Raw genomic sequence first — 13473 nt, 5'->3', positions numbered from 1 at the left:
GGACAGAGAGGGACAGAGCATGAACGGGGGAGGGGCAGAGAGAGAGGGAGACACAGAATCGGAAACAGGCTCCAGGCTCTGAGCCATCAGCCCAGAGCCCGACGCGGAGCTCGAACTCACGGACCGCGAGATCGTGACCTGGCTGAAGTCGGACGCTTAACCGACTGCGCCACCCAGGCGCCCCTCAACATCATCTTTTCAAGAACATATATTTCCTGGACTTTTCAAGAACATATATTTTTAAAGCCCTGAGAAAGTTCTTAGGTGTGTGTATATGTATATTATTTAATAAAAAGACCCAAAGACCAACACATCATTAGTTGGAGGATATAAACTGTTTTTAAAACAAATTAGGATGTAGTTGCCAACTCATAAAGTGTTCTCAGTCAAAGAGAAAGACAAACTAGTGATCCATAGACTTGGTCATACTTCCAATTACAAGTTCTGGTTTCTCTTGTACTGGCAAAAAGACTAAGTTGTTTCTTTCTATCAGAGCTTCCCTACTCTTCAAGGTAATATAAAACACATTGCTGGAAGCAACATATACATTCTGTAGGAGAAATGTACACACTAGAAGAATGTTTGGGAATCACAATAAAATAAAACATATTTTTTCTTTCAGTAGGTCAGAAGGACCTGAAGGATTTCAGCTGTAAAGCTGTAAAACTTGTAATGTGTCCAGGACTCCATAAATTTTTCATCATGGGACCTGGAGCCAGAGGACATTTGATTTAAGCTAAGGCTTGATGACCCTGTGGCAGCTGGAAGTAAGAATGCATACAGGAAAATGTGATAGTCAGTGAGGTTGGATGGAAGAAGGGTTCCAGAGCACTCTTCTCCTTCTCCATCTGCATGGTAGCTCTTTTTAACCCAGTCCAGATGCCAGGTACATTCATGTGAACAAGAAGCTACAAACCAGCAGATATGGTTCACAATAGAAATGATGCTGATAGTTAAATCATTCTATTTAAATATGCAAATACAGTACAGTATTGAAAGATGTCTTTATTTTTTGAAACCCTTAGAGTGCTGTTGAATACACCATTTATGTTAATTTCCCTGGTGGCCTTGCAAGAGTTAAAACACATACTAAAAATATAGAATTGGACTCAATAATGTCTGATAATAATAATAATAATAACAATAAGTGAATAACAGTAATAACATGTGAATAATATTATTCACATGCCAGTAGTTCACAGCTTTGCTGACACACACCATATATCTAGCTGCCTTCTGCATATCACCACTTGGATATCCCACAGACACAACCAGCACAACATAGCCAAACCTGGACTTGTCTAGCCCTAATCTAATCTTTAGAAGAAACCTACCTAATCTTCTTTATTTCTTATCTTGTAGAATAGTATGCTCTTTACCCAGCCACATCAGAAACCTTTGATTCACTGATTTCCCCTTCTCCGATACGCCCCTAGCTAGCTATCAAACTTTGTCAGTTCTACCTTCATACCATCCCAAGATTATTCTTTCTTCTCCATCCTTGCTGCCACTGCCTTTGTTTAGGCCTTTGTATTTCTTCCTGATCATGCTATGTGCATCCTTCTGAAACTGCAGCCCCAGTGAAAGAAAATGGCTTTCTCAAACCAAAAAGGGTCTTTTGCAGTCATGGCACATCCTTCACTAGAACTTCCAACTTAGCTCTACTTGTGAGCACTGCTAAGGTATGGCTGGACCTGCTCAGTTTGTACCCATTTGAGAAATTTCAGAAGACTGTCGTAGAGAGAAGTGATGAGTACCTAAGCCACCAAAGTGGTAGAAAAGTTGTGATTTCCATTTGCATTAGTTAGAGTATTAGGCAGAAATAATGCCTTAATATGTCTTTCTGAACAGTCTTGAGCATAAATCTGTTCATAATTCAGCAGCCAAGGAGGATAGGGAGACTCCTGACTACCAGCCTCTTGCTGCTGAGCCTTTGTCTCAGGCAAAAGTTTCTACAACACCAGTGAGAGAAAAGAACATAGGAGGGGACAGCAAAGGCTCACAAATTACCCTTTAACCAAAAGAGAAGAAAAAGATATGGCATTTCAGAGTACATCAACTGAGAGATCCTTTGTGTACTTGATGTCTTTCATGTGTTTGAAATGTCTCCTTGATTCCTTTGATTTTACAGGGATCTATGTTCATCCGTTACCCACACATACATTGGTCCTGCCTTGTGACTTTATCATGACAGTGCAGTGAGTTGCTATGGAAAGTGACCAGTTTTTATCTTCTTTCCTTTCAGTATGAGAAGTCCTTAAATTAGAAACACTGAATCATTGTAATTATAGGAAGAAAAGCTTGGTTCAGAACTTCTTTTTCCTTATTAACTTAAGGAGGCCAAAATTACATATGCCAGATGTGTTTAGCTCCCTAAAACAAAATCCTAATGTGTCAAACTGAAGCTTTCAACATACTCTTGAGAACAAGAACCTGATGTCTGAGGCCATATGGTTTGTAAAGCTCCAGAGCTAATGATAACAAAGGTCCCAGACGCCCAGAATTAATAAAACCAGAAAAAAGGAACATGGCAGCTCATCTGTATAAGAAACAATTAGTCCATCAAAGTTAGACATCAGGTTAGCCTCTTCTTTTTATTTTAAACATACTTTTCCTACTTTAAAATGAAAAATTAAGAAGATAGTGAGGAGAGCAGTTCAAGGACGCCACTAAAAATAAATACCTATGTCTTTACAAAACTAACATTAACTAACAAAATTACTTTGTGCCCTGAAAAGAATGGCAGCTTTCAAGCCAAGGCACACTTGAATTCAAATTTCAGCTCTGCTATTCCCTAGCTGTGTAGCCGTGAGTAAGTCACTTAATCTCTCTGAAACTCATCTCTCTCATTATAATGTAAAGGTCGAAGATAATACAGGGTAGTTCTAAATTTAGATTTAATACAAATAAAATGTACCTTGCATACGGTAGGAATGTAACAAGTGCCGGTTGCTGTGGTAGTTGTTGGCTTTATTTTTAAAAAATTATTTCATGTTTACTTTTGAGAGAGAGAGACAGAGTGTGAGCAGGGGCAGGGGAGGGGCAGAGAGGGACAGAGAGGGAAGCAGAACTGGAAGTGGGCTCCAGGCTCTGTGCTGAATATCAACATGGTGCTGGAACTCATGAAATGCAAGATGACCTGAGCCAAAGTCGGACACTTAGCCAACTGAGTCACCCAGGCACCCCAGTTGTTGGTGGTTATTAAAAGAAGAAGGTACCTGTAGAGAAGAGAGAACCAGGAATTATCAGTGTGGAAGGAGTCAAACAAGATTATGTGGTCAGAGGTCTGGATATATTATGATTGGTTTTATCTGTTTGAAATAACAGCATCCCTGTTCACTTCCAGTCTCTTTTCAAATTTAGGCATAAGTCTCAGCATTCATTCATGCTCATTGTACTTCGGTTTCATTGGGCTCATTAGGAACAATATTCTTTGTAATCTTCTTGTTTTCTTTACTTCAACATAGTCTTTACTAAGACTCCCTCTTAACACCAAAACTTCTTCACATTCATTCCTTACTCTCAGGACATAAGGTAGTTTTACTGATAACTTCTAGTAGGCTGAAAATTTGACAAATTCCATCTTTTTGCCTCTTTAACCAGATCAAAAACTAAGCCCAGACACTGTACGGATATTCTAGAACACGGTTTCTCCAAGGATTTTGATGTTATATCCTCCACGTATTTGTTTTTTCCTCCACTTTCCTAGGACTTTGTTTAATTTCAAGCATCCCAAAAGGGACCTCTGCAAAACAATCCATTTCTCTAAGCCTAAATAAATCTTCTGGTCTTTTTATTTTTTCACCGAGCTGGTGTTCAAATGAGAGTCCTCTTCTAATACCTTCCCAGCATGGAAACCACACATCCCAAGAGAGCTATAGGCTTTTGTAAGCTTAAAACAAAAGTAAAACAAAACAAACATAAAAAAACAACCAAAAAAAAAACTTTCCAAAGGATATGATTAATACTACATCCCCGAGCAAGCAATTAGGTATCCTGTATCTGACACATAGGATTGAAAAATATTAATCTGTAAACTATGCTCCCCTTTTAAGAAAGACACTGTATTGCTTCAGCTGTTTTTGCTTTAAAGTCGGGGATTGTATCACTGCTTATTCTAAGTAGGAAAGACCTCGATGTTCCATGGGTCGGAATTCCAGCCTAAAATGAAATATTCTTTAGTTTTCTCACTTTCTTCTTTCTCCTTTCCAGCTCCTGCAGATCATTTGAAGAACATTTCCAATATTCTTTCCTTCCAAAGTCCAAAAACTGGTCTGGGGTTTAACACCTACTCCCTGTTTCTTCAGTGTTCCTAGATGTTTAATCCAGTCGTTAAACTCAGTAGTGGAAAAATAGATGGTCTTTTTTTTTTAAATCTGAAGGCTAAATCCATCAGTTTATCCTCGGTAAAGGGCAGCTAGGACCGCAGAAAGCTTGAAAACACTAACAAAGACTTAGACCACAGGATGTGCTGATGTGCTCCTCTACTGTCTTGAAGTTAAGAGGTGCCCCTCTTTGTTGTCCATGGAACTTCCTTTAGTATAACAAATAGTCCAAGCCTTGCCCACTGTCTCAGTGTTATATGACATGTTATTATGTCTTCATGAAATCAAGGCATTGCTCCTTCAGTTTAAGTATGTTTTCTCAACCTTATACTTTTAAGAACTATTAAAGGATTATTGCTTCACTTCCCCCCTTTGAAAAACAAAGGAGTTGTCATTTCCATAAGCACATGTTGTATTCAAAGTAAATGCTTTTATAATGGAAGTTGGTGTTTTTTAAAGTTTGGTACTTGGACTATCAATGTTTGCGTTGCCGGGATCTCTGGACAAGAGCTGAAGAATTAGCATTTTAGCAAGCTTCCAATTGGTAATTCTGCACATGAAAACGTATGAGTCACTAAATTGCCAGGAAACACCATGTATGTCTCTGGGTGGGCAGAGCCATTTAATTCTTTAATTTTTTTTCGTTTCTTTTTTAAAAATTGTTTTAATGTTTATTTATTTTTGAGAATGAGAGAGAGAGAGAGAGAGAGAGAGAGGGAGGGACAGAGGATCTGAAGCAGGCCCTGTGCTTATAGCAGAGAGCCCGGTGTGGGGCTCAAACTCACAAACCATGAGATCATGACCTGAGCTGAAGTTGGATGCTTAACTAACTGAGCCATCCAGGTGCCCCTAATTTTTTTTGTTAACAAAGGATAGTATCTTTCATTTATTGCAGTATATGGCATTTATCATTTTCTCAGAACAAATTTTCTCTTTCTGAACCTACATTATAAATCCACATATATACATACACATATACATACATAGAAATTTAAAATACCTATAATTTTTCCTGTTACACCAGAAAAGTTGGAAATAAATGAGGGAAAGGGAATAAGTGTCCTGGGAAAAGACCCTACTAGAATCACAAGTTGAGACATTGCTATCCGTTGCTCGTGGCAAAAGAACTGAGAAAGCAATGGTGGTGATGGCGAATGGTTGATTGGTAAGATGGGTGATATTGCTATGGCCACTTCTCTCCCAGTGCAGCCTGAAACCATCCGTGCTACTATACATTCTTGTCCAGAGTTGCAAGGAATCAAGAAAGCACCCCTCTGTCATACTAGTTGCTCTCTTTGCTATTGTCTCTTGTCTCCTGCAGATCCACAACTCAGGGCCCGCTGACAGCACAGTCCAGTTCATCTTTTATCAGCCTATCATCCACCGATGGAGGGAGACAGATTTCTTTCCTTGCTCAGCAACCTGTGGAGGAGGTAATGGTGTTGACTTAGCCTAGGAACTGTTAGCTTCTATGAGGGAAGGCTTAGCTGTTGTAAAAGTAGCCACTTCAACATGGAAGAACTTTCATGCTGTGACGGGTTAGATTCTTTATTCTGAATGGGGCCAAATCCAGAAGTCCGCCTGTAAGGTGGATACCTCAGTCGGGATGGCCCATGAACATTTTCTGTCCGTAGAGTCCCATTAGTGGAAACGGTCTTGAGTCTGTTCTGTTCATTTGAGAATCAACTACTCACCTAGTTGAAGAGAACTTATTTATTCCTGAGTCCAGTGAAGAGTGTTTGTCAGGCCTACTATGTAGCATAATGTGTTCAAAAAGAATCAGAGATGAATTTAATTAAAGGGAATAGTTTATTACCCGAAAAAAAAAAATCACTGTTCTGTAGACTTCAGCTCGGTTATTGTTAAGCTCTATCCCATCATCTTTCCTGAAAAGTCACCAAATAAATTCCTATCTCTGCTCCATCACATCCGCAATAGGGACAGCATTTTGTATTACTGGAAAAGATATTTTCTCCCATTTTCTGCCCTTTACAATTATAATGGTTACATAATAATTGCTTCAAATTACTTTATGATAATTTATTTAGCCATATCCTTATAGAAGATTTAGTTCACTTAAACTTTTCTCTTATAATGTAACGAATAACTTAATAGCCAAGTTTCTTTTTCCTTTTCTCCTTTCAAATTATTTCCTTGGAATAAATTCTCAAGAGTGAGTTTCAGAATTTTTGTGGCTATTGGCATATATTACCAAAATTCTTTCCAGAAGGGTAATAAGCAGAGTATGAATATTTGAGTTTCATTGCCAACTGAGCCAGTATTTGTGGATTATAAGAAATTGTTTAATTTTGCTGATTTAATGAGCATAAAATTGTCTGTATATTCCTTTAAAAACCAGCATATCAAATAAATTCTGGCTCCACCTTCACCGAAACCAGATTGTTGGCTGGTGTTAAGTAGCTCATCTACCTGGGTATCACTAGATTATTCCGACAAGAGAAAAGAAGAATGATACCTCAAAATGGAAGCAAATTATTATCTATTATTTTTTTTAAACAGTGAGAACGTACGAAATAATTCATCTTCATCTGCATAATGTGAACAAATCACTAAAAATCAGGTCCTCTAGAGCAATGGTAGATTTTAGCCTAAAAGCAGTTAGTCAGAAATACCTTCAAGTGCTTTTACCTGGTTGCTAAATAACTATTAATTTGAGCTTCTCAGCATTTCGGCACAATAGTGTTTCCATTTGTTCTATCTGTTCTGAAGAGAAAATAACTTTCTTTAAAAGTAAAATGGCAATTACTTTGATGTTTCATAAGAATGTTATTTTGATACACTTATGAATGACTAGTACAGGAAATGGTTTCAAAGAAAGAAATCTAAGTAAACAATTATTTTTCTAGATAAATAATTATTTTTCCTCTTTTCTTTTTAAATGAAAACCATGCTTTGACCGAAGTATCAATTCCATAATATGCCCACTATGTCAATTTCATATAGAGAGCTGGTGTTAGAGGGTAATGTCAGTAAGCTTGATGATGCCTTGCTATATAGTAAGGGGATTAATGTTAGATTCATATATAGCCAACCCCTCTCAACCTTATTTTCCTCACATCTAAGTGAACAAGTAGAAGCATCAGTGGTCTTCAAGTGTTTTGAGCTATCAAACACTTTCTTCAAAGGAAATCTTACTAGGAAGCACAAATAAAAGGAGTATTGCTCAGAATAAAGATATGAGCTGTGTGGAAACCAGCCTTCTCCCCCTTCATGGACCAGTTTGACAAAGACTAGAAAAATGATCTCTGAGTTCCTTTTTATATTTCTGGTTCCACATTCAGCTGGTTGACCGTTTTGCTAAGTGTAAACAATTGTGGCTAAAAATACCTTGTGAAACGTTCAAAAACAGAATTATCTGACTATTTTGGTCTTTTATTTCATTTTTGTTCTAAGCCTTCATTACACACACTCTCGAATAGCTTCCAGCAATGTTTTTAAGCTGACAAATTATGATTTTTAAAAATCATATTCTCAGTTATATAATATACTTATTGCTTGTGCCCACATTTTACTACATGATAAACTCTGTCCTTGAGTAGAAATTATTATATGGAAAATTGTAAAATGGTTAGCTTATGATAACATTATCTGCTTTAGAGTATAATGTAATTGAAAAATAAAAGTATATTTACTTATTTAAAATGTCATTTTGCTCTTTGGCTTTCTTATAAAATAAAAAGTTTAATGGAACATGTGTTCTTACCTATTACTTTCCATGCTTTTCATCTTTACAGTAAAATTGTTAAAAGCTCTTTTTTTAGGCCTTTAATGAACAATTAATTTTTGTGGGTGGTCTGAAAACACAGCCTCAAGCCAGGAAATCTGGTTTATAAGCCTTCTTCTGATTTCCTAAAATCTTTTGCAAGTCTTTTAACTTCTCTCAATCTGACTTTCTAACATATATCTAGCAATAACAATATTCAACCACCTGCCAGGGAGAATATATTTTGGAGGTTGGTTAGGGTTAGAATGATTTTTAAAAAAAGCCTAAGTTAAAAAAATTCTCCATGTACATTTATTTTTCACTCTAAGAATCTAAGTCTTCATCACCACCTCACTGGAAATCCACAAGACAAGAAAGAGGCAGGTGGAAAAGGTAAAACACATTATGAATGGAATTAAGCATTACTCAGCAGTGCTATTTTTTAAAAGAATTCTCTAAACAGTGGAAACTTGTGCGTGGACACTAAAAAACTATTGGCTGGAGACTTAAAGAGAAATGAGAAAGGATTTTAGGTGAAGCAAAAATTGAACAGTAGGGGGGTACTATTATGGTTGTTGTTGTTGTTTTGTAGGGATTCCTAATGGATACTATTAGGATCTTAATCCTCCATCTTCTCAGCCTAGCCTACTCAGGTTGAATTTAGACAAAAATAATATTCCCAGGCAGCTGGAAGGACCCTATCTTGTGCTGTATTTCGTTGTCCCCCATTCATCAAGGGGAGCAGTGTTAGGGTTTATTTGATTGATTGATTGATTGATTGGGGAGTTTATTCTTCCTGGTGCTTCAGATACAAGGGAGGCAATTTTGCATCTTTGCATGAGATGCTTGGCAAATAAATACTGATCATCTCTTTTGGATATAGATATCCATGTTACACTTTTAGATTATACAAAACAAATTAATAGTAATAGTACTTACAGCAGAGTCTGATCACCTAGCTATGCCCTTATGTAGTTCAAACCTTACAGTATATTTGATTATTACAATTTGAGTGGAAAAAATCGTATTTGAGGCCTGCAAAGATTAATGAGCCTTCCATATTTCTGTCTTTTGTCCTGGAAATTACTGAAGTGTTGGGGAAGAATTTTCATTAATGTGAGATGGCCAAGAAGTATAAAGAAGTATATTACATTATATTTTAATATGACATGTGTGTTGAAACTTGCCTGGATGGTTTGATACTGCAGGTTACCAGCTGACATCGGCTGAGTGTTATGATCTTCGGAGCAACCGTGTGGTTGCGGATCAATACTGTCACTATTACCCAGAGAACATCAAACCCAAACCCAAACTTCAAGAGTGCAACTTGGATCCTTGTCCAGCCAGGTCAGTCAAATTTACTAGTTTATTTATCATAAACATAAGTTGAGTTCCATCAGCTTCATAAGAATTTAATTAAAAATAAATAAGTGTTGCTGTCCAGAGTCCATTCCTTATCATGTGTTATCCGTACCCACGCCCCATGTTCTTGAAGCTGTATGATGCCCTCTCAGGGTCTCCAGAGTTTCCACTTGTGGAGCACTCTTCAGAGCTATTTTCTCTTCTGATTTCTTTTTATTCTGGTACTTGTATCCCTCCTTAACAAGGTCCAGGCCAAGGTGGTGGCATAATGTTCTCAGGATTCCTTCCATTTTAACTTTGTCACTTGATCAGTGACATGGTCAGAGTAGACCCTATGTAAGGATCACAACTGACCCATTTTACCCTGGTCCACAGTAATTAACTAGAATCAAAACCAGTCTTAGAACAGCTCTAATTTTAACACACCCTGACTTTGTCAAAGAGAAAGCAGGACTTATTTGCAATAGTCAGATTTTTTTTAAGGTCTTTTTAATTAGGAGTTTTAAAGAGACACTTGACACTTGCACTAGTACTGTTGCTTTCTGGAAATCTGATTGGCCCTCAGTTATTTGTAGGATTAAGGATCAGACTGACATATGAAATATCTCAGATGATGAGTAGTCATAAAAGTACAGGTCAACAATCTGTTCATGGTGTAGCATTTGCCTTTGTAGTTGCAGAACTTCCTGGTAAATCTCTTTATTAGCTTCCTTATCCTCAACATATGAGAGAGGATATAAAAAAATTCTTCTCCTACAAAGCTAATCACGAACACCAAAAGATAAAATATCCTTTCCAAAGCTCCTTGGATTTCTTAGAAGCACCTCAATATTATTTTTTAAATCATAGTGGAGTAATCATGTATACATAAAACAAAATTTTTACATAGTTGAAATACTACATGAACAACATGCATGAAAAGTGTTCTATCTTTGAAGTTTGTGTTTTCTGCTGTTAACTTTCTAAAGTTATTTTCTTGTACTCTGTCTGTCTCATATTCATGAATTCTAAATTCTGCATGTGATACAAAATTGCCTCTTTCATATACTTAGCTCATAAAACTGAACTCAGAATAACATGTTTTCATTAAAAAAAACAAAAAAATGATATTTTATAGTTATATAATTTAGGTGAAGTTTAATTTAATTTAGGCTCATATTACACCAGAAAATTATGTATTAAAAAGTGGATATGGTATAAAAACTGAATGAGGTATTAAAATTTTGCTTGGACTTTTTTTAACTTTGGAAATATTAAGAGTACGAAGTGTTTTTAGCCAAGATGATTATAGCAAATGCAGTTCAACCCCACTTTTAAATTATTCTACTTATTATATAATAAGTATATAATATACTTATTATATCTATACCAGAAGACCAGTGTGTGAAAAGCATAGTTATCCTAATTCAGACAGATCAGTTCAGCCAGAGAAAGACTTTGAAAGTCTTTACACGCTTTCATCAAAATTTACGTATGAATTTCTAGGAGAAATGGGGGAGTCACCCCCATATCTGGGGGAAAAAGAACTTCAATAAAGAGATGGCCAGGGAAGACAGTTGTGAAATAAGAGCATTTTGTTAACAATTTTAAGAAAATTTTTATAATCTACTCAATTTTTTTCTGGCTTCTGAGTTTTATCTCTCTTCTTGTTTGGAATAGTATTTGTGGCCTATTTCTTACTATCCCAAAGCAAAAGGCCATACTATATTGAAAGAAGTCTGCCTGTGAACTTTATGCCTTGTCTGTGTCCTGTGTTATTTTAAAACATCTAATACAGCACATGTATAAATGTTGGGACAGGTGGCTATTAAGGAGAAAGAAAAAATAAGTTAGAGGCAAATGTCAGGAAGCTGCTTTTTTCAATGCAGAAGTAATTAAACAAAGCTGTAAAGATTAAGATTTAGCAGTAGGAGAGATTTAAGAGGAAACTGCTTTAGGAAATGTAGATTTGCTGCTTCAAGGATCACTGGGAAATTCATTGTACTTTATTTGCATACTTGGGATCAAAGCAACCTTTCTAAATTCTGAGAGAAAATAAGAAGCGATGGTTCGAGAGAACCTACTATATAAAATAGGTCTGCCCTCCTGTTAGACATAGCCGAGTTGAACCCTCAAGAAACTGCTTTCTAACTACAGATTTAACTGCCTAATAGTTAAATCAAGAGTGACACAATGACATTAAACTATGGCCTTTGTGTCTAAAATTAGAAACCCTCAAAGGGAAAACGTAGACATTCTTAGTGCTGACATATTTTTGAATTTCCAAAAAAATTATTTTATCTAGCCCTTGAGATATTTGTTCACTTTACCTGTATGAGACTAGGACTTAGGACCTATTATATATTATTTGAAAGCAAAATCCCATTCATAAGGCCAAGTTTATTGCTTGTCAAGGCTGGGAAGTACCATGGACAGCAAAAAGTACACTAAATAATTAGTGTGTAGCCCTAGGCTTATTATTTTACCTTTCTGGACCTCGGTTTTTTCACCCACAAAATGAGGGTGAGAGGGTTGTTTGTTGCATTAAATTGTGGCTTTCAGACCTTGTCTACAGAACCTATAATTCCATAGAGTTGCTTCACTGAATTTCATTTTACACATTTTGAAGTATTTTTAAACAATAAATCACAAAACGTTCATGTATATACATATATATGTATATATATTTAAACATGTTAAACTAATTTTAACTTATTAAAATTCAGCCAAATTGTAAAAAAAAATTGTTGTAACAGTTGTAAAAATGTTATATCACCAAAGGAACTACTTTTTTGCACTCATCATTAAGTTCTTCAGTATGTCTGTGTAACTGAAAAAATAGGTATACTAAGATTGCAAGGTGAACTGTAAAAACTGTTATCATTAGCAGCTCCTTCTCTGAGATAATAGGAATTTTGTCATCGCTGCACATCTAAAACCAAAACAAACCAGAAATAAACTGGTTATGATGACCATTAGCCATAATCCTTGATATCCAATTTTTTCTGTTTACCAAAATAGCCTCATTGTTTGCATTAATTTGCTTTATAATAAGTAAATGTTTACAGTTGAACTAATGAACTAAATGATATCCCTTACTCATTTCACTCACTGACAATATCCACTGACTCTCATGGTGGTGGATTGGTTCACCTTGAAGTTAAAGGGATTGTTGACATGTAGCCCATTTTTTTCAAAACATTTTTATGGTTTTATGGCTTTTTTTCTGATGCTTAATGCTAAGAAATGTTGATGAGTTAAAAGCCTATGATGAAAACAATAAAACTCACTAATAATCCCTAGGGGCCACAAATAACCAGTGTTAATGTTTTTGCTATATTGCTTTCCAGTCTTGTCTATAGCTCATAACATCGATGAGATCATACTGTGTACCGTGGACACTTGGAATTCAGCAATTTAGTGTTCTTGGTTTCCACTATCCTAAAGCAAGCCTGAATATCCATGACATATAGTAACTTGACATTTTGCTGAGGCAGGAATATGAGTCCCCTATACTACTAGACCAACATTTGAGCCTACCTGGCTGCCAGAAGTTCCAGCCCAAGAGAGCTTTGTTGCTCTCTGCTGATGTCTTTTATGCAGTCATTTTTATGAAGTGGTAAAATACTTTGTCTCCTTGCCAAAAGTGGTCTCAAAAAGGAAGCCAAAACTTAACACTTACAATGGAAGGGAAGAGAAAATGAAGTTAAAATTTTAATGGCTTTTAGCTAAAATTAAGAATGTTTCTCATTGGTGACTCAGAGCTATGACCTCACTAAGCCCCTCATATGCTCTATATGGAGTTCTGGTGGCAGTCTCAATTTGGGCACTTCCAGAAGTCCAGAGGCATGCCCTCCCAGCCCCCATTTGTCCGTGATCTACTGCATGTTTAATTTGTTTTCCACTGCATTCATTTAACACTGTAGTATGTACCTTTTCTCATGTAGCTCAGACACTTAGAATCTAATCAGATGTAAAATCCTCTCCTTTGCCTGCCATGCTATAATCATAGCTTCTGTCATTTTTTAATGCCTCTCTCTGCTGTTGTTTGCTCGTGTGATTTTTTTGTATCATCTTTGCCTC

General features: G+C 36.4%; 1 protein-coding gene across 3 annotated transcripts in view; it reads left to right on the top strand.

Annotated features, from left to right (window-relative positions):
* ADAMTSL1 (ADAMTS like 1) overlaps nucleotides 1-13473 on the top strand; it is an 888150-nt gene that overhangs the window by 655502 nt on the left and 219175 nt on the right. For all 3 annotated transcript variants that reach the window (XM_047830980.1, XM_047830979.1, XM_047830981.1), the window contains 2 exons: nucleotides 5647-5758; nucleotides 9258-9396. In XM_047830980.1, coding sequence (XP_047686936.1) covers nucleotides 5647-5758; nucleotides 9258-9396 — 251 coding nt within the window. The remainder of the gene's footprint in view (nucleotides 1-5646; nucleotides 5759-9257; nucleotides 9397-13473) is intronic.

Source organism: Prionailurus viverrinus, chromosome D4 (genome assembly GCF_022837055.1).
Source record: "Prionailurus viverrinus isolate Anna chromosome D4, UM_Priviv_1.0, whole genome shotgun sequence".
NCBI lineage: Eukaryota > Metazoa > Chordata > Mammalia > Carnivora > Felidae > Prionailurus > Prionailurus viverrinus.
Note: the sequence above shows the minus strand (reverse complement) of the source record. Positions and strands in the feature narration are given on the sequence as shown.